Source organism: Mastomys coucha, unplaced genomic scaffold, assembly GCF_008632895.1.
Source record: "Mastomys coucha isolate ucsf_1 unplaced genomic scaffold, UCSF_Mcou_1 pScaffold21, whole genome shotgun sequence".
Classification (NCBI taxonomy): Eukaryota; Metazoa; Chordata; class Mammalia; order Rodentia; family Muridae; genus Mastomys; species Mastomys coucha.
Genome location: NW_022196904.1, coordinates 190,078,423 through 190,099,696, shown reverse-complemented (window position 1 = coordinate 190,099,696; position 21,274 = coordinate 190,078,423). Strand labels below are relative to the sequence as shown.

Here is a 21,274-nt window from a genome sequence, read left to right as displayed (position 1 = left end):
ACTAATAACAAACACCAAATAAGAGAATGTTGTTGGCTAATAGTAATGAAAATTTATTAATTAAACTCCTTTAAGGTTAGCAAAGATGGAAAAGTTGTTCCAATAATGTTGTATTAATTTTAAAAATAGTGCCAGATATATTGAAAATTGTGGAATGTTGAAAAAGTACAAATTACAGAGATATAAAATTAATATTTGGAAAAAACTGTAGTGGAATGGAAAGAAGAAAAGGTTGTTTTGTTTTGTTAGAGACAGGGCTTTCACTATGTCGCCCTGGCTGACGCTGAACTCCTGCACCTCTTGCCCCCAGCTGCAGAAAGCCAGGATTACAGGCAGAAACCATCATTCCTCCTGAGCCATTCTTTTACAAGGCTTGTCTTGACCAAACTTGAGCCCCCAAACCAATTCCACCAATTTTATTAACTATCCTGCTTAATGTGGTACTAGAGAAATCCAGCAGGTGGCACTCATATATTTTTCTAAATATGGTGCTAACTTAAGAACTGTTTAAAGTGTATTGCACATCAGAAAGACTGAACCAACCCATAGACGCAAATACATTTTGAAATTTCCTATTACCACAGAGAAACGATGTTTTTAAGGGACTCGAGTGCACATTCATAGCTCACTAGCAGCGTGTGATGCTCACTTTCTAGTCTAGCAGCTGGTGGAAGCAGGCGTGCATAACCATTATCTGTCAATCAACATCCTGACAATGGAGAGCTCTAAGTGACCACTGAGAGGCTTACAAACTTCTTCCGTGATGGGATGTGGGATCATTATTTTCTCCTAGTTCACTTTTATAGACTGTTGTATACAGAGAGGTTCTAGAATTAGCAAGGATTATGACTACCCATTTTCCAGTGAAGTAAATGGGTTCAGAATTAATGAGAAATAAGAAGATAGAGTAATTCAACCAAGAAAATCATCAATGAATGAACTCAAATTAACTAGAGATTCAATTTATATTAATATATATGGATAAAATAAAGAACTAATTCAAATCATATTTTAAGATATATTGGTTTGAATATTCCCTAAATGCCAGGCAGATACTGCTGTGTCTGTCCTGAAGGGAAAATGGAGTGCAAGACAGTGGCCCTCATAAAACTCAGGGTTTAATGATAATAACAGAAAAGAAAAGTAAGAAAGCCATTAAGATTGAGCAGAAAGGATGGGAGTTAAGTGGAGGTGTTGTGTTACAGCTTCTGAGAGGCTACTTGCAGTTTCTGCAGGTTCATGGATGGTCTATCACTTTGGGTCTGAGGTATGGCTAAACATCAGGGCGGAAGGAGGAGAAAAGAGATAGGATCAAAGTTTAAACTTCATATTCATCTCCCACAGATCTACTTTCTCCAGAAAGGCTTCACCCCCCACAATCCACCATCTTCCAAGCACTGAGCACAGGCATCTGTAGCAGGCATTTCCTGATCAGCCATAGCAAGTATACAGCAATGTAATAAGACTGTCTAGAGGAAGCCATCCCTGTGGACTGATACTTCATCTGACATTTGACTGACAGAAGCAAGTGCCAAACTGGGGTGGGTGATGGGAAGCACTCCAGGCACAGAACAGCTCATGAGGTGTCCCAAGGCCAGAGCAGGTTTATTCAATTTGGAGAACACAGAGCAAGCCCATGAAGCTGAAGAAGACTATGCAAAGAGGAGAGTAGTGGCCTGGAGCCAGGATGGGCAGGCAATGCAAGACAGAGAGAAAAGTGTAAGTGGGGAAGCTGGACTAAGCAAGAACGCTTCAGTTAGGTCAGTTGATTCTTCTGTACGCTTGTATGTTGATTCTTCTGGAACATGTCATAGTCTGCACTCCTTCCTTAGAGGAGTCAAGGATGAGGACCTCCCTTACTGACATTGCTACCCCTTAGTACTTAACAATGACCACAGAGTAATGACCACACATCTGTAAAAAGTCTAACAAAGAAGGATGTATCAGTAGGCATTGTTTTCAAGAGATTCTCGGGTCGATTTCTAGCAAGCATTCCAGCTTGCTTTACTGAGGACCCTTTCTTATCTAGGACAATAAGAAGATATTCTCAGGTAGCTGAAACTCCTGTTTGTCGAGTGTGACTAATTCTGTGATTTCTAGACTCAAAGGCTGATTTAAATAATTTTCAAATTTCTCTGACAATAGTTGTGTAGATTTTTAATTCCAAGGAAAATTTTAAAATCAATACTCTTTGAGGTATGTTATCACTGGAGTCTGTGCAACTGAAGTGTAAATCAAGAGCCTATTATAGGTCTTTGTGACCACACACTAATCAGACCTTCGACTCAGACCTCAACCCTGTCTACAAAGCCTGCAGTACATGCTTGCTATGCACCCAGGCACTCAAAAGCTTGCTCTGATGTCCCTGGTTAAAGATGGTCTTAGGAATATAATCTCCATGTTCTACAAACTTTGACTGGCACTGGATTTAGAATTTCTACAACACTGGCCCTGTGCCCCATCTCCCTAACTCACACCACAGGAGCTTCTTATCCAACACCCACAGAAACTATTCCACAATGGCAATACAATGGTGGCTTTAGTAACCATAAAGCTGGATCCAGAAGTATTCATTAGTGTTGTATTTGCATCTATTAGATGGAGATTAAGAGGGTTTTATTTTAACAAGATTTTATTTACCAACTAATTAGGATGGCAATTTATTACAAGTATGAAAATAATGAACTTAGAATCATGAGAGGCGTGGAGCTCTTCTGGCTGTAAAGAGAAAAACAAAAGCATTTCTCCTGCTTCCTGTGCCTCAGAACAGCTCCTTGCTATGTCAGTCATTGCTATTAATTTTACATTTCACTTGTTCTTTATTTTCCCCAACATCTGAATTCTGGTGCTGTTGATTTTATAAAGGCTTTTTAAAGATAAATTTGCTATGTATTAGAAGCAGTTGTTTAAATAAGCACTCGATTCCAACAGCTCGGGACTTTCCATGGCAGCGGCTGGGAGCGCACAACACACGGGGCCAGCCTGTCTCTAGTGTTGCTTCTTCCTCCAGTGAAAGAAGGCATGCTCTGGTAACACATGCTACCTTGTGCAGGTCCTCCTGTGCTTAACAAACAGGAGCCTCCGCCAGCAAACAATGGGAAATCTTGCTTCTCCTGTATGGGGGAGGGGGCCTAATACAATATCCTTCATGGACTATTAGTCAAGGTTGTGTCAGTGTTATTTATTTCATATCCTGAGTGAATTAAATAAGAAGATGACGTTGAATCTCCAGTATAATTATTTGACTTTTAGATAAAGCCAAAACAAAACAATTTAACTTTAAAATACAATATTCACAAAGTACAAAGTCAGCTAACTATGCATTCCTACCTTAAACATTTTCAGAGATAACTCTACTCCATTCTTACATTAAAAATAAAATAAAACAAAACCTGTTGTATTAAGATAAAAGGGGCACAGACCTCTAAGATTTAATCCCTGCTCCAGGCTAATGATATGAAATATTTTTCACTTTTAGTTCACATCCTGAAAAAAATCCCCTTGACAGAAAATGTTCTGAACTGGATTCTGAGAGGTAAGCTTACATTTTTTCAAATGGCAAAGACAGAAGAGAGGTAGAACAAGCAAGCATGGAAGCCCACCTAAAATAGACCAACTCCAAGTGCTGAACGGCTCACTAGGATGCTGACCAACGTCACAGTTCAAATTTTATACTATAATAGACATTTAAGACAGAGCACCTTATCCTACTGTGCCCATGCCTACAATGTCTTCTTCATTGCTAATCATGTCCCTGAACGGCTACTGATTTCTGGACTGCAAATAAACAATTTAGTCATCACAGTGTGACATAGTTATTTATGATTGATTAGTGCAAAATAGAAAAGGACTCTCCTCAGCCAAGGCCAAGAAGGCACATGGCCGGTGTGTACTGTCTATCTATCTGCAAGCACCCAGCATGCCCATCTGGTAAGAGACTCCACAGTAAGGGATCAACGCCACTTCACTCAGTTTCCTAGTCCTTACTGATTATAATACAATGACCTCAACCTTCTTTTAGGCTTTTAAAATCTCATCCTAGTTTTACAAGTTCCAAGAAAAGACAGGCAGGCAGGCAGGCAGGCAGGCAAATGCTCTTTCTCTTTTACCAAAGAAAATATATTTTCAACAAGACAATGAAGAGGCAACCCTGTCTAGCTGCACAACCCGTAAAGTTCTTTCTTCTCCTTGCCTCTCCCTGCCTTTCAACACTAAGGTCTAAGAAGAGAAAGGAATCTGCACTAGGGCATGCTCCACATCCTATGATTTTATTGCTACTTTTCCTCTAGCCAAGTGGCTCTCAATCAACAGGAAAATACATAACAAGCTATACATTCTAATAGTCTCCAATAGAGAGGTAAAAATTAGAAATTGCTCCTTGAAAGTAGGGTGGCATTAAAGATCCACAATGGCATGGCAGGCAGTGCAAGTGCGGCATTGGGATCACATGGTTAGTGGCACTTTGCTCATGACTAAACGCACAACCACTTTAATGAATTAACTGAATAGTCAACTTGCTCACACACTGCCTCTCTCTATAGTCACTGTCTCACTTCCAGAGTAATTAAATTCAGTCTGAGACATATTTATATGTACACAAATTCAGTTAATTTTCCTTCCAAGAGTTTTATGACTTACAAATATGGAAAAGGAGAGGAAAGCAACAACTGAAGACCTATGCCAGCGGGAGCAGCTTGGCTTTACCCCAGCGGGAGCAGCTCGGCTTTACCCCATGGCTGCTGCTGGCTGCTGTTTCCTCCACTTTGCAGAACCTGTCCTGTGGACACAGTCCAGTCACATGGCTAGTATTGTGTTACTCTCCCACACAGTGCGCATAGTGCCATACCTTTGACTATGTGAACAGTGGCTTGAACCTTGAGTTATTTATTTCGTTTTAAATAGTAGAAACACCAAGCCACAGCTGTCACTGAATTTCTTACTACAGTTTCATACGGCACGCTAACAGATGACAGTCATATAAGTAAGTGGTGGTCGATTCTGTTTGTATGCATAACAGGGCATCCGCAGGCCATACCAGAGTTTCACTCTAGACCCAGTCATGTGCACGAATGGCTATGAGTGGAAAGAAGTCTATACGTAAATTCTCCAGCTCATTAACATTGCATAACAGTCACAGATCTAAGATTCTGGTGCCTTTGCCCCAAAGGCGAGTTTCCTGTTTTTTTCAAAAGTAAGAGTATACAACTACAGTTACCAAAATAGTTGTAGCAAAGTAACACTTTCTCTGAAATTAAAGCCTTGGCACTCTACTTTAACCCAAATGGATTTGAGACATTTCTGAACTGGTCATGTGAGGCACTAAACAAATTCACAGGACCACAGCTCCAACATCAACACTTAACAATTCTAACACTCCATCCTCCCATATAGCCTGGTTTAGGCTCTGACTAAACAGCTCTAAACCTAGTGAAGCACTAGAAAAAATTCAACAGCTCCGATCCTAGGGAAACACTAGTGAAAATTCAACAGCTCTGATCCTAGTGAAAATACCGGATCTGGGAGCAGGACAGGTCATTGTGGAGAGAACACAATGCTGGGCATTCCACACCTTCCCAAGTGAAGAACTTCCTTACTCCCAACCAAGGCTGTCATTCGGAGGAGAAGTGGTAGGTACAGGAACCATGGAGACTGTCTGGAGATGCCTCAGACTTTGATGCTCTCTGCACACACACAGGAAGGAAAGGCCTCAAGTGATCACGGCTGACAGGCATTTGATGATTGGAAGAATAATAAAATCAAAGTAAGCACTCTTCCCTGGCAGAAACAACACCAACAAAATTGAATCAATAACCTGAACACTTCTTTCTGTGTGTGTTTGACAGGACCTAAGGTAAGCTACAGTAAAAAATGAGACAGAGAGATCAGAAAGGACAAAACAGCTTAAGAAGCCTGGAGTTCAGTATCTTCTCCTTTCTCTCCATTTAGAAACTGCACGAGGACCTCTTAAAGATAAACCATGTTATGTAGGTATACAATAAAGTCAGCACTCTTCCACATGGGCCTGGACCTAATGCTCATATAGAAACGTGATCTGCTCTACATGCTCATGTCTGGATCTAGGATGTTCAAGTGTGAGGCGGCTCATCAGCTCGAGGAGTTATCGTCCGGTATCCTTTGGTGCCAGTGCCTGAAAAGTAAACATGAAGAACACATCTGTAAGGAACAGCACACTCTGATGTGCACACATCTGTAAGGGACAGTGCTCTCTGATGTGAGCACACATCTGTAAGGGACAGTGCTCTCTGATGTGTGCACATATCTCTAAGGGACAGCATATTCTGATGTGAGCACACATCTGTAAGGGACAGTACACTCTAATGTATGCACACATCTGTAAGGCACAGTACACTTGGATGTGAGCACACATCTGTAAGAGACAGTGCACTCTGATGTGCGCACACATCTGTAAGGGATAGCATATTCTGATGTGAGCACACATTTGTAAGGCACAGTACACTTAGATGTGTGCACATATATGTAAGGTACAGCATATTTTGATGTGAGCACACATCTAGAAGGGACAGTGCACTCTTATGTGTACACACATTTGTAAGGGACAGTGTACTCTGATCTGGGCTTCTCAGCCCAGGGTCCCGGATATGCTAGATGAGTGTACAACTACCCAGATACCCAGCCAACCCAAACTCATTTCTTAAAGAAATCATAACACATTTACCTAAATTTAGCACAGCAGTATTTCTGAGGATTTCTGACTCAGGTTTTCCAAAATTCTTGTAGAAATTATGAATCAAAAAATAATTCTAACAGTTTAAACAAGCAGTTGCTTAGATTATTTAACACCCTCTAAGTCATTAAGATACATTTAGCAAATCCTGTGCTCATTTATACCTTTGTTATAGGCAGAGCTCTCACAGAACCTGAACACCCACAGCTCTGAGATCATGGTGGTCTGTAGTAGAAAGCTCAGGATTCAATGTAGTCATCATGGCTCATGCCTGCTAGAAACTGAGGTGACCAAGCCTTAGACAGCAGAATTGTCTCAGTGGAAGGAGGGGAGGTCAGATGAGTTAGAACTCAGTTTTGAGCCATGCTGCTTTGGTGACACAGCGCCGCCCCTCCAGGGTACCTTACAACACCTGACAGCTTATATACTGACTTTGCCTTACTTGCTTGTGGGGTGTTGCAGAGATGCAATGCCCTAGTTAAAGCCTGGCTTTCCAGCAGCTAGAGACTGCTGGAGAGAGGGGAGAGAGCAGCAGCAGGGGCTTACCGACTCCAGAAGGTCCACTTCTGTTTGGAGAGCTCTGCAGATACCTTCCATGTCTTCTGCTCTATAAAGATCTAACTCCCTTTTAAGCCTGTCTTAAAGGAAAACCATTCCCTTAGTTTGACACTAAACTTTTACAATAATTTTATTACATATAGAGTGCCAGGTTTATAGTCTCAAAATCAGAATGCAAGTTAAAAACTCAAAGTATTTACAAAAATTTACTCTATGATTCTATATGAACCACGTAAAATCTTGAAAAGAAACCTTCCTTAAAAATAAGGCAGAAAATAAATCACAGATAAGTCTCAGTAATGTAAGAAGTTGGTAGGATAATGTGACAAGAGCAGAGCTCTGTCTACAGACTTCTGCGTAGTTCTCCTGAGGAGCTAAACACACAGGTGAGTCCGTTGGCTTCCAGAATCCTAATACCAAACTTAAATAAAGAAATAGCTTGTAACATTAAAGATAACAATAGCCGGGCAGTGGTAGCACATGACTTTAATCCCAGCACTTGGGTGGCAGAGGCAGGTGGATTTCTGAGTTCGAGGCCAGCCTGGTCTACAGAGTGAGTTCCATCCAGGACAGCAAAGGCTACACAGAGAAAACCTGTCTCGAAAAAACCACACACACACACACACACACACACACACACACACACACACACACACACACACACACACACACAAAAAAAAAAACAAAAAAACCCATTAAAGATAACATATAATACATATGTAATTAAACTGTATGAGAATGGAATGAAACATTAGTTTTTATTTTTACCAATTGTATCTTGAATGCCAGCCCAGACTACTATACTCAGCAAAATTCTCAATCACCATAGATGGAGAAACCAAAGTATTCCATGACAAAACCAAATTCACACAATATATTTCCACAAATCCAGCCCTTCAAAGGGTAATAAATGGAAAACTCAAACATAAGGAGGGGAACTACATCCCTGAAAAAGCAAAAATGTAATCTTCTAACCAACTATATGTTGAAATTTTTGAATAACTTATTGAATAAAAAGATTATTTTTGTCTGAATTCAGTGTGGAAATTAGGGAAGAAGCTTTCTTCCATCTTGAGAATAATGACTAATGGTTTTAGCCTACAAAGAAAAACATCATTTTATTGTTATTAAATAACCTGGATATTGTTATTTAACCCTGCTGATGATACAATACGCAACACAAATAACCTGCAAAACAAATGCAGCATCACAGGGAGGGTGCCTCGCTGACATCAGTTTAGGTTGGCTTACTCCAGGAGTATGTGGCTCAACACCACAACTCCATGAAGCTGACAGTACTAACACTTCCGAAGAGAATGAGCTACTCAGAGTGCAGAGCCTCTATTGGACTCAGGTCCCATCTAGAGCCTCCTCTGAGGTTCTGTGAGTCAGTAGATCTGCTTACTAAATTAAGGTTTGATTCCATCTTATACACATATTAATCTGCTACTCTCAGAGACCTTAGACCCCCACACCCCCACTTAGCTCAGACCCTCTTACACCTCAATGTAAGAAATCCCTTTGCTTCTTTGAGCTGTTGGATCTCTATGTGTCTTCCCCTAGTGTGAATGTCCAGAATTATTAAATTGCATCTTACGTGAAATCCTCAATACAACTCTCTATTGGGCCTGCAAACAATCTTAATTATTTGAGATAAATATGATTATCTTTTAAGGTGCTGAAACCACTTTGAAATACAAAAAAAGTATCTCTGATAAAAACGTTAAAACAATAAAGCTGACATGATACATTTTTTATATAGTAGACAGGAATGTTCAGCCCATGTGAGAGCCTTGTTTGCTGGTTGAGGTCAGGGAAAGGGACACTTGCTTATCAGCTTTAGTTCTTAATGTTTCCTCATTTTTTAAACTTCTAGATCTTATGCCTTTAGTTATTTTCTCAACATAATTATAATAGTATGTACTAAAATATTTTTTAATCTATAGAAAATAACTGAAGGCATTAAAGCTGGAAGAGAAAAGAAAAAAACTTCAATTTTCAGATGATACAACTATATATATGCAGAGTTAGTGAAAATTAGTGCAAAGAAAATAATTTAGGAAGTTGGCAAAATATAAAATTAGTATACCCAAATAAATAGACTTTATTATCATTGATAATGATGAAGATGACTTTTTCTCAGTTAGGAAGTCATAAAAATGTTAATAATTCCAAGTTAAATCCACTGAATGTGATCACTATAAAAATACAAGCATTTTTAACCCCCCTGGTATGAGGCAAGTTGATCTGTAGTATGGATGTAATCTGCCCCATTATAGCCTGTATAGCTCCCGAATAAAAGAAACAGAAAGCTGGTATTTTCATTGACAAGCTGTCAGCCTAACCTGGGCATGTTCTGAGCTAGCCTAACCTACATCCAGCCACTGGCCCCGTGTTACCTGCCAGCTGAGTCTTGCTGTGTTTGCTCTGCTCCATGTGTGTCCTCAAGGCGATGTTCTCCTGGCCACACGCTCATGGTCCATCCTGCCTCATGGTTACCTCCCTTCACCGCTTTCCCTACTCCTCCTGGTCTCTACCTGAGAACCCCCACCTGCTCTCAAGTTCTGCCTTCCTCTTGTCTCCTGCCCAGCACAGGTTCCAGCCTTTTATTACCCAGATGGAGATTACTGGGGAGCATTCTCTACAGCACATTGGTCAGTACAATGCCCGTATCTAGACTGCAGCCTGATCTTGGAGCATAGAACTCAGCATTTGCATACCCAGCACACAAGACCAACCCCAACACTATAGGTCACACAGAAAGAAAATTCAACAAGCTTTGGAATGTGGAGAAACAGATTCTAACTCTTAGATCCCACTGTTAGCCTGTGATAATTAAGCAGCACAGCAAAACAGACAGTAAGACCGAGGAAGCACTCAGCACCCAGGGGAAGAAGACGGCTTTTCAATAAAGCACAGCACAGTTGTTACTTGGGACAACTCGACAGCAACTTGTCAATGGATCTCAAAGGCAAAACTGGGTCTGTAGTTCACAGCACAGCCACTCAAAATGGATCAAATGTTTATATGTTAAAAAGATAAAGCCGTAAGGACGGGGCAAAGGCACAGTAAACTGCTTTATGTAACAGGTGGGCAGGGCTTGAACTACGGTTCAAATACAAATGAAATTTAATTTAAAAGAAAAACATTTTAATTAAGTTGTGTTAAAAATCTATATGGCAGAAACTATGTATAAAGACTAAAAGGAGCCTATAGTCTACAAAAAATATCCACTATATATATCACAGCCTAAGATCAAGTGTTTGTTTGTCCTTTGATTTCTGGAAAGGAACACAGGAGAATAAGCCAGAGATTAACAACAGTGGTACTATGTAACAGTGAGCAGGAATGCTCAGAAATATGGGAATAAAGGCAACCCTCTGTCTCTTTACACACTGCTTTTTTTTTAAGATTTATTTATTTATTTTATGTATATGAGTACACACTGTAGCTGTACAAATGGTTGTAAGCCTTCATGTGGTTGTTGGGAATTGAATTTAGGACCTCTGCTTGTTCTGGCCCAAAGATTTATTTATTATTATAAATAAGTACACTGTAGTTGTCTTCAGACGCAACAGAAGAGGGCATCAGATCTCATTATAGGTGGTTGTGAGCCACCATGTGGCTGGGATTTGAACTCAGGATCTTCGGAAGAGTAGTCAGTGCTCTTACCCACTGAGTCATCTCATCAGCCCCTACATATTGCTTTAACTTTTGAATCATGCTGATGTTTTCAACATCCACCAGGTAATGTTCAACTACTCAACTAAGGGGAAAAGCTATTACTGCTTGACATAGAATAACACATGAATTACAATAGTTGAGCAACATACACGGGGATATAGTTCACTGGTAGAGCATGTGCCTAGTACAAGCAGGACCCTGGCTTTACCCTAAGTTCTCCTGGGAAGAAACACAAGACCTAAAACACATTTATAAAGCAAAGAAACTACAACACATTGAGTAGAGATTCAGTTGAGACAGATTCTGAAGAAAAAAATTTGGAAGGGAAAACCTCAATAAATCAAATTAAAAATTCAATGGATGCTGGGCATGGCGGGGCATACCTTTAACTCCAGCACTTTGGGGCAGTGGCAGAGCTGAGCAGTCTCCTTCCCTGGGCAGATGCTCTTGGCTGTACAAGGAAGCTGGCTGAGCACGAGCATGAGTAAGCCAGCAAGCAGTGCTTCCCCACGGTTTCTGTTTCCTGTTCCTGCCATGACCCCCCTCAATGATAGATCGTGACCTGGAAGTATAAATCAAGTAAATCCTTTCCTCCCTAAGCTTCCTTTTGCCAATGTTCACCACAGCAGCAGAGATGAGAACAGAACACTGTGTTTCTCTGCTGATTTCCACAGGACTTTTTACAGATTGGCCACCATCTGGCATCAGTCTGCACAATGCTAGGATTACAGGTGTGCACTCTCATGGCCATAGGAATATGTGGGAGCTGGGAGCCCCCCACCCCCAGGTCTCAAGCCATGGGGTAGGTAAGCAACTACTGAGCCACCTCCTAGCCCTAGACTATCTTTTCTACTTTCTATGTGTTTTCCATGGCCTGGCCTCTTTTCTCTATATGACTCATATGGAGACTCAACTGCCATTTTACTTTTAAATGCTGAAGAAGGAATTCCTGTTTAGTATGGGGTTTATTTATGAAACTGAGTGAAAGAGGCATGGTCAGCTGCCTGCTTCCCTTAGCCTAGGCCCCACTGACAGGCAGGATTCCCCCCACCCCCGGCCCCCTGCCTCAGGCTGTGGAACTGTGCTTAGAAGGAGCTTGGTTAGGCAGGCTTTCTCTTACTCCAGGTTCTCGGGTGGCTGACCTTGTCCCCTTTCCCATGTTCTTCAAACAGGGTCTCCTTATATAGCTCTGCCTGGCCTGAAGCTTATTATGTAGACCATGCTGGCCCTGAACTCACAGAGATCTGTCTGCCTTGACCTCCTGAGCACTAGAATTAAAGACTAATACGTATTTTCTGTCATCGTCCCCAACCACACACCAAAAGGTTTAACACGAAAAGATCACTGCAACATTACAGACTGCTTATAAATACTTTTTGTTAATTTAGATATTACTTGTAAATAATTATTTTTGATAATTTACATATTACTTGTAAATACTACTTTTTTAAATTTCATAGATAAATGGATACACTGATATCAGAATACAACTCTGAAATCAATTGAGTCCAACAGCAAACTTCCCCTATATTTCTGTAGAGCTTTAACGCTGAGAGCACATGCTGAGACTTCAGGAACCGGGCATCTCTCCCAGCATGAAGCCACTCACTAGTGCTGTGCTGACACCTCAGTCAGTGAGTAAACAACAGTGCTAACAAATACTCAACAGACTACACAGCTACAAAAGATTGTGAAACTAAATGAAAAATTTCATCTATTATAAATGTTTTTAAAAGAGAAAGACAATGTGGATTGTGTTCAGATAAAATTATTTGACTAGAATTTTATAGAAACTTCTAAACAAACACTTTTTTACACATGCCAATTTTGAGTTGATTCTTTAATAATAAACAAGGAACAAATGACTGTTTTCTAAATGAAGGCTGGTGTCTTAGTTAGGGTTACTATTGCTGTGATAAAATACCATGACTGAGAGCAACTTGGTGAGGAAAATAAATGAATATAAAGTTCATTATCAGAAAGCAGGGAGGGCAGAAACTCAAGCAGGGCAGGAACCGGAGGCAGGAGCTAATGCAAAGGCCATGAAGGGGTCTGATAGGTCTTCCTGCTTACAGGTTTGCTCTCCATGACTATGCGACAGCAGGGGTCATTGTTGATGTCTGTGGCTCATATCGCTACTAGAGACCATGAGAACACTCCTGGTCTGAGCAGCCACCTAGGACCATGTAGATGTCCAGGGCTGGTGCAAAACTCACTGCACCCCTCACTGGCTGCAGCATCCGGAGAACTGTCCCCATCTCTTACTAGTGGCAGCCCTTTGGAGACTGGGTCCTGCACCTTGCCTGGGCAGCACAGTAGGGGACAGGGGAGCCAGCCTCAAAGGTGAAAGCACAGGAGAGCTGCTCCCCAAGGTCATGAAAGTAGGCGAGCTGTCCCTGACTCTCACTAACTGGAGAGCAGGCCCTGCAGCTCACCTGGTCAACACAGTGGAGTTGGCCTTAATGGCAAATGTATGGTTAAGGGATACTCCCTTCCTGTCACTATTATATAGCCTTATGATTCCTGTGCATTAGTCTACCTTATTGGGCGAATTTCCTGCAGATCAACACGAAGATGAACTTTCATAAATTAATGCTGTTTAGATGAATTAATGACTTTACAGAATTCTTGATTTGATGCAAATAATTTTAGGAAAAAAGCTTAAGGAGATGGTTTTGTTTTGCCAGAAAGATGTAATAAAGTTAGAACCAAGAATAGAATGTGCCCACTTCCTATAGAGTAGTAAGTAAAGGCTACATAATCAGAAATACAATGAGCTTTCACAGTTACATTAAGAGGAGAAATAAGCTTGGGACAAACTTGTGATCAAGGGAAAACATTCATTCTAACTCAGGTCCAAGGATGAGGCCATAGATGTGCACTATGATAAATCAAGGCCATGTGAAACTGTTGCTTTGAACTTATAATGAGCTTAAGAATAAAACACTGCTTTGACCTTACTATCAGCATCCATCTGTAACTCCACTTTTGTGTAACATTTCATCTATGAAATAATTTTATAAAGAACTGTGTCTAAGAAGGTGTAAAGGCTGAAAGAAGAAATAAAGCGTAGCTGTTGGGGCTCTGATCCACCCACCCAATGTATATATGTTTATATATGTTTATCTACATGTATGAACATAAATATGTATGTAGGGGGGTGTGTGTGTGTGCACACCTGCCTGACTTTCTTCCTTTCTTTTTATTTTCTCTCTGGTTCACAAAAAGTTCATAAACTCCAAGCCTCTTGCCTGGCCACTGAGGGGCTCTTGAGCCAAAGAGAAAAGAGCTCAAGTAACTAAGATTTTTCCTTAACCCCCTGCTGCTATCACCAGGAATTAAGTTGCTAGAAGACATCAGCTTCTGGCTTCAGAGAAAGAGAGTTAAATTGCCACACACCACTGCTTTTGGCTCCAGAACAGCAAAAAAGAGTTAAACTGCCAAAAGTCAGCAGCTTTGGCCCCAGTTAACTGCCACCATCCCTCTTTGACTACCTTCATCAGGAAACCAGGTACCAGGCTAGCCCTCAACAGTTGAGCCAACCCTAAGAGTGTGAGAGCAGGAGAGCTGTCCCGCCCCTCACAGGCTGCAGCTTGTGGGAGAGTGGGCCCCACATCTCCACTGGGCAGCACAGTGGAACTGGCTCTGGAGTCATGAGTGTGGGTAAGCAGGGCTAGAGAGCATTACAGCAGGAGAGCTGATTTACTGGTAGTGGCATTGGGTGGTCTACCTGGAACAGTGCTGGAGAGCTTGCTCTGGTGGCTAAAATAAGGGAGAGCTGGTCAGCAGACCAGCACAGTTACCACCACTCATGCTCAGATCCATGGCTTTGAGTTGGCCCACTGCAAAATCTACATCATCTGTGAACTGTTGGGGTGCTTGAGTGGGCCAGTCTTTCTGATCCAAAGCTGCAGGTTCTCCATGACACAGAGCAACAAAAGGATAACTGGAAGGAGTCCCAGTGAGGACTCCATACTGATGGTGTCACAGAAGCCTGAGAACTGGAACAAGCCCAGTGAATGACTCATTACAATGAACATTCATGAGTGAACATGTGCGACAAAGGGATCCACTGTGAAACAGTACAGCTTCCACGATGACATGTTTTCTGTGCTTTGTTTTGCTTTTGTTTGTTTATGTGCTTTTTGTTTTAGGGGGTTTTATAAGTGTGGAAGACACAAAAGGATGGGGAAATGGGTGGGATTGAGATTCATGGTGTGAAACTCACAAAGAATCAATTAAAAAGTAAAAAAAAAAATCAGACAATGCATATAACACACAAAACATCAGGCAGCAATGTGATCCTGTGATCTGACTGTTCTAAATACATGTGAATACACAGGCATCCATATGCTCATGCACATGCACATAGACAGAAAAATGTATAAATCCCCCTAAAGAGACATGTCTGTCTGTCTCAGTAGTCTGGAATGCTTTGTGTTTCTTTGTAGCATTGTCCAGGCCTGTGGGCTGGATACACACTTGTCACAATGACGGGGCCTGTTAGTCATTATTGTACTATAGTCATTAGTACATTCACTGCAAAATACACAGTTCTTAATTATTTGTCTTTCTTCCTCGTTTCTTCTCTCCCTCCTTCCCTCCCTCTGTTCTTCCTTCCCCGTGCCATATTTTATTTAGTCATTTATTTTTGTTGTTATTTTTTGTGACAGGGTCTCATTGTACAGCCAAGTTGACTGCAAAACTCAATTCTCCTGCCTCCTTCCGCCTCCACCTCCCAGCTGTTGGGATTATACATCTGAACTACCTGGGATTACATGTGGCACTGCTATGGTAGTGTTTGTTTCTTCTTCTTTACTCTAAATAGTACAAAAACCAAATAGACCATTTTAAGTGTTGCAGGCCTTTTTTTTTTACCAGTAAAACAACAGGATCTCAGACAAATTTAAAAGGCTGTCATGCTTTAAGCTTTTACTGAATTTTTCTTCAATCAAAATATCCTAATCTCATAATTTAAATATGCATACATACTTGGATAAAAATATGTATGTAAAATGCACATTTTCAGGTGCATCTGCTAAAGAGGTTGAGAGTTTTTCTATCCCAAAATATGTCTGTGTGCTATAAACCTAGGATCATCACTGTGACTTCTCTGGCCAGCTGAACCATGACTTTCATGGCAGGGGCTACCAAATGCCTTTGCTACTGCCTAGAAATATGCTCAGAATCTCTCATTAGCAGATGCAGATTAATTTTTGTGCATTTCCACTGCAAAAGCTCTTCATAAACTCACATTATCTTTTAAGTGTTCAAAGGGGGGAAAAATTTCAATTGACTGTAGATTTCTAACACAAGATTCTTGTACCAATCATACAAATACTAGTTATACAACATGTAAATCACCCAGGAAAGAAGTTTTACTGGTAAAAGAAAAAGGCCTGCAACACTTAAAATGGTCTATTTGTTTTTTTGTACTATTTAGAGTGAAGAAGAAGAAACAAACACTACCACAGCAGTGCCACATGTAATCCCAGGTAGTTCAGATGTATAATCCCAACAGCTGGGAGGTGGAGGCGGAAGGAGGCAGGAGAATTGAGTTTTGCAGTCAACTTGGCTATACAATAAGACCCTGTCACAAAAAAATAACAACAAAAATAAATGACTAAATAAAATATGGCATGGGGAAGGAAGAATGGAGGGAGGGAAGGAGGGAGAGAAGAAACGAGGAAGAAAGACAAATAATTAAGAACTATGTATTTTGCAGTGAATGTACTAATGACTATAGTACAATAATGACTAACAGGCCCCGTCATTGTGACAAGTGTATATCCAGCCCTATCATTGTGACAAGTGTGTATCCAGCCCACAGGCCTGGACAATGCTACAAAGAAACACAAGGCATTCCAGACTACTGAGACAGACAGACATGTCTCTTTAGCACAGGATTTAACAAAGCCCAAGCCCTGAGAATAAAAGAGCAGAGGAAACCCTCCACAGTTTATCCATTCCCTCTTTTCCCTGTATTTACTACAGTATTGGATTGTAGGTCACACTGTGGCCCAGAGTAGACAAGAGCCTTCTTACCTGGCACACAGTAAAGACAGACAGACAGACAGACAGACAGACAGACACACACACACACACACACACACACAGAGAGAGAGAGAGAGAGAGAGAGAGAGAGAGAGAGAGAGAGAGAGAGAGAGAGAGAGCGAGCGCCATGTAACCATAAGACAGGATGTACTATAAGGGAAACAGCAAGACACCAGGACAAAAGTAACAGGGAGGGGAACTGTTTGAAGAAATATTTCAACAGATACCTGGGAAGGGCTTCTGCTCACCAAGGGGTAGGGAAGCAGGCAGGTTTTGTAAGAAACTGATAATTTGGTAGTGGGGAAAGGAAAAGAGTAATTACAAAAGTCTTCAGGTGGATGAAAGCTTGGCAGGTTTGAGGTGGCAGAGGAAGAAGGGAGTATAGTGGGTCACTTAGGCCACAGAAGGACTTTAGGTTTATTATGTTCATTAAGAAGGCAGTGGGTGGCTTCAGTAAAGAGCAATGATAGATTGCAGGCTACCAGGGTGCAGGTGAGACAAACAGAAAGGAACTGTGTCTGAGATCAGAGAGACAGAATGAGCATGGGTAGAAGCAATGCAAACACAAGAGGAAAAATTAAGAAATACCCTATAGGGAAAGTAGCAAAGTATAAAAGTGGGCTGGGCTGTGAGCTGCTGGGCAAGAGAGTGGGCAACAGGGAGGAACAAAGGCCTAGGCATAGGCCTGAGACATACAGATCAATAGATACTGGCTGCTATAGACTGTATGAAGGCCTGGGCACAGGCTGGAGAAGCACAATTCTACAGACAGTGGCTGCTATAATAGACTGTTAGGGCTTTAACTTTTGATAAGGGTTATTTATTTCATTGATCTACTTGTTCAATCAGGGAAATACTGTGCCATGTTCATTTTTGTATTTCTATTCAGTTTTGGAGAATTCAAGATTAAGAAAGACAGACTTTTAGCAAAGGTTTGGAAATTATGTTTAGATGATGATTATAACCATGAAACCAAGACAGTCCAGGCAAAATGCGAAGCAAATGGGAATCCATGTGGAACCTTAGGGAGGCCTGTGAGAAAGTAAATGAGTGAGGACACACAGTGGGGATGTGGGGAAGCAAACGTCCAGTTACCTCATGGTGACAGGGTCAGCTATTTGCTGATCTCTGTTCTAAGGAGCTCACACACACTGAGATCCTCTATTACGTCACTGTGTGAGGCAGACTGTCCTACTATCAACTTTACACTATAAATATGGAGACTGCGGATAGGTGATTGCTTACCCAAGGTAACTGACCTAGCAAGTAGAAATGAGCCTCTAGGCTTGCTGCTTGTGGACCCTCACATGTTTATGCTCTCTGTCCTCTAGATTATACAGATGGCATTAGTCAGTCAGTCACACAAACTTTCAAGGAGCTTCTGATGAATTTGCCCCATTCTGGATTATATGATAAGCCCACCAATATTCTCCAGCCAGTTCGTCCTGCACAGCCTGGTCCCAGAGACATGGCTGGGACAATGAGTGGATGAAGACAGGACAGATACACAGACAGACAGACAGACAGACAGACAGACAGACAGACAGACACACACACACACACACACACACACACACACACACGCCTACAGAGAAGCTGGAATTGGGTGCGCTGCACTTCCTCTGCAGGGACAGCACCAGCTGTGAAAGCAGCTCAGAACTTTTATTAGGCACAGCACTGGGGTGGGGCCAGCTGGTCTCAGAGACAGGGGTCTAGGGTTGTAGCCTCAGGTTGTAGTTACCAAGGAGAAAGGAGGAAGCTGTGGGTATTATTAGTTCTTGCACACACTGCTGCTGAGCCTCACCAAAAGGAAAGCTCTGCAAGTTCCCATGTCCTTGTCCCGCCCAGCCCATGTCATCAGCATGCCCTTACACAGGACCTAGCCCACTCTGTTCAGTCACTCAAGGTTTCCTCAGCTCCTGTCTCCAATTATGCACATTTAGCTTGTCTTAACTCATCCCACCCTATTCAAATCAGGATCTTTGAAATAAATAAGCATTGTGATTTACCTAGGTAAATAGTACTACAGAAAGTCCCATTATATCCTTGCTATTGTAAAATACTAAGCTGGTACTCTGCATTAAAGATGACATGAAATCACTCGAGAAACAGACTAACTCTAAAAAAAATATAGACCATAATACTTACAAGTTTACACACACACACACACACACACACACACACACACACACACACCTACCTTCCTTTTTACTAAATACCTTACAATGCATGGGACAGAACCTAAAACACAAATAACCTGGCCTAAATTTTATATAGTACCAAGTCTTGGAAATACTGCTGTAAACATCGTATCTACCCTGAAAAGAGATCAAATCTGAGAATTTAAGAAAAATACATCTAGTATAGAATTCAATATGCCTTTAAAGATATACATAAGGTGTTAAATCCAAATTAAAAATATAACCAGCTTAACTTTGGCCTTTTTGATGTGGTTCAATAAATCTAATGTAATATTTTTTTGTCTTTGTCTAATCTAATAGCTTCTTGTTATTCCACTAATGCAAAGTTGATTTTTTTCCCAAATCTTAATGTTCAACACTCTTATTTTCTTTATACTTAGGGATTTTTTTTTATAGAAAATACACTAGTAAGATAAAAAATACACATACTAAAAGATTTAAAATGTAAATTGATAAACATTGGTGTCACATCAGTAAGTACCAAAGAAATGGATGAGGCACACACACTGATATTTCTTTTCCAACTTCCTGCTACCATTTGTGAAGGAGAAAGCACTCCCTCTCAGAGTTGGATGCTTCGTATGAATTCAGGGGAGACGCCTGTGACCCAGTGACAAAGCCAGAGCTCATACTGGAAGTCTGTCCACAGCCAAGAACTGTGATACCCACGGACTCTGCCATTTAACAAGTGTCAGAAACTAAGGGTAGACTGTCATTACAGAAATTCATCCCTCATCAAACGCAATGCCCCAAGAGGCTGATATTTTATGCTTATAAAACTTAATACAAAATTAAATGGCAAATATTTTCTCATAGTCTCTTACAATGGTGGCCAGAGGCAGTACACTGTTAATATGAAGCATTTGTTCAGCTTTGGTGGACATATTTCCTGTGAGATTTATGTGGAAGCAAGCTCCATTGACTTCTCTGTGTATACAGTAATGTGGTTGTCTTTTCTATGAATCCTGGGAAGTATGACACCTTCTCTTAAACAATGCTGGCAAAGGTGACCATGAATAATAACAAATAATCATCAAAGTAAAAGATTTCAAGTTCTTCTCTGTTGCATTGATAGTGGTGTAATGTGAGACTTCAGTCAGCCAGACTTCAGTCATCACTGTGTTACACGGAAAGAGTAAAGCACAGACATTCTCCACACAGAAAATATTTCTACTTCTTAGGAATGGAATGAAAGTAAATGTAGAGTACACGTAAGGTAAGATAATAGGGTGCACTTTATTCTAGACTGCAGACATCTTAACTCTGTTACAGGAAGGGAGTTGCATTAGCTCCTGACACATGTGTACGCATCCAGGAGACAGAGAGCAGGACTAACTCCTCACTGCCAGCTCTGTGCTGTGAGCTGACGGGCAGCAGCTCTGGCTTATTGGCAAGTTTCAGGGGCTGCATAGATGGGAAGGATGACTTTACCTGGGGCTTTAGAAGCCCATGCTCAGCTTCACACTGCACTCTATTTAACTCAAAACACCTAAGTTTATGAATGAGCACAAGAAGCTGCTTACCGCACACACTCAGGATCATGTTGAGGCTTAGCTCTTATCTTGTTTTTTTCTGCCTCTAGATGTTTGGTGATACAAATGGCTTCAGTCTCTTCATCTTTAAGAACTAAACAATTAAGAAAATTTCTACAATCATTGAAGAATTAAACACAGAGGTTATCTTTAGTGACTCATGAAAAACTTTTTAACTTTTATGCTGTATATCAAATACACATAACAACAATTTTTATTTTCTAATTTAACATAGAAATTAAAGGCACAAAAGATCTTGGAATTTGGACATAACGAGTACCAGCTCTAGCCAGGCCTGTGGTGAAGGCCTGTAATCGCAGCTATGTAAGAAGCGGCGGCAGGAAGTTTGTAAGTTCAAGAACTGCATGGGCAACTTGAGACTTTTCTTGAAATAGGAAATAGTAAAGCACTGAGGATACAGCTCGGTGGTGAGTGTCTGCACACCGAGAGTAGCTTGGGTAGCGTGTGCACCCTAAACTCAGTCCCCATAGCACGGCGTGTGCAGCCTAAACTCAGTCCCCATAGCACGGCGTGTGCAG

The 21,274-nt window shown here is 41.1% G+C and overlaps 1 protein-coding gene across 4 annotated transcripts in view; it reads right to left on the bottom strand.

Moving 5' to 3' along the window:
• Positions 1-2,619: 2,619 nt before the first annotated feature.
• Ccdc172 (coiled-coil domain containing 172) overlaps positions 2,620-21,274 on the bottom strand; it is a 50,130-nt gene continuing 31,475 nt past the window's right edge. For all 4 annotated transcript variants that reach the window (XM_031390841.1, XM_031390838.1, XM_031390840.1 and 1 more), the window contains 3 exons: positions 20,727-20,829; positions 7,253-7,340; positions 2,620-6,148 (listed from right to left, as the gene is read on the bottom strand). In XM_031390841.1, the coding sequence (XP_031246701.1) occupies positions 6,119-6,148; positions 7,253-7,340; positions 20,727-20,829 (221 nt within the window). In that variant the 3' untranslated portion in view covers positions 2,620-6,118. The remainder of the gene's footprint in view (positions 6,149-7,252; positions 7,341-20,726; positions 20,830-21,274) is intronic.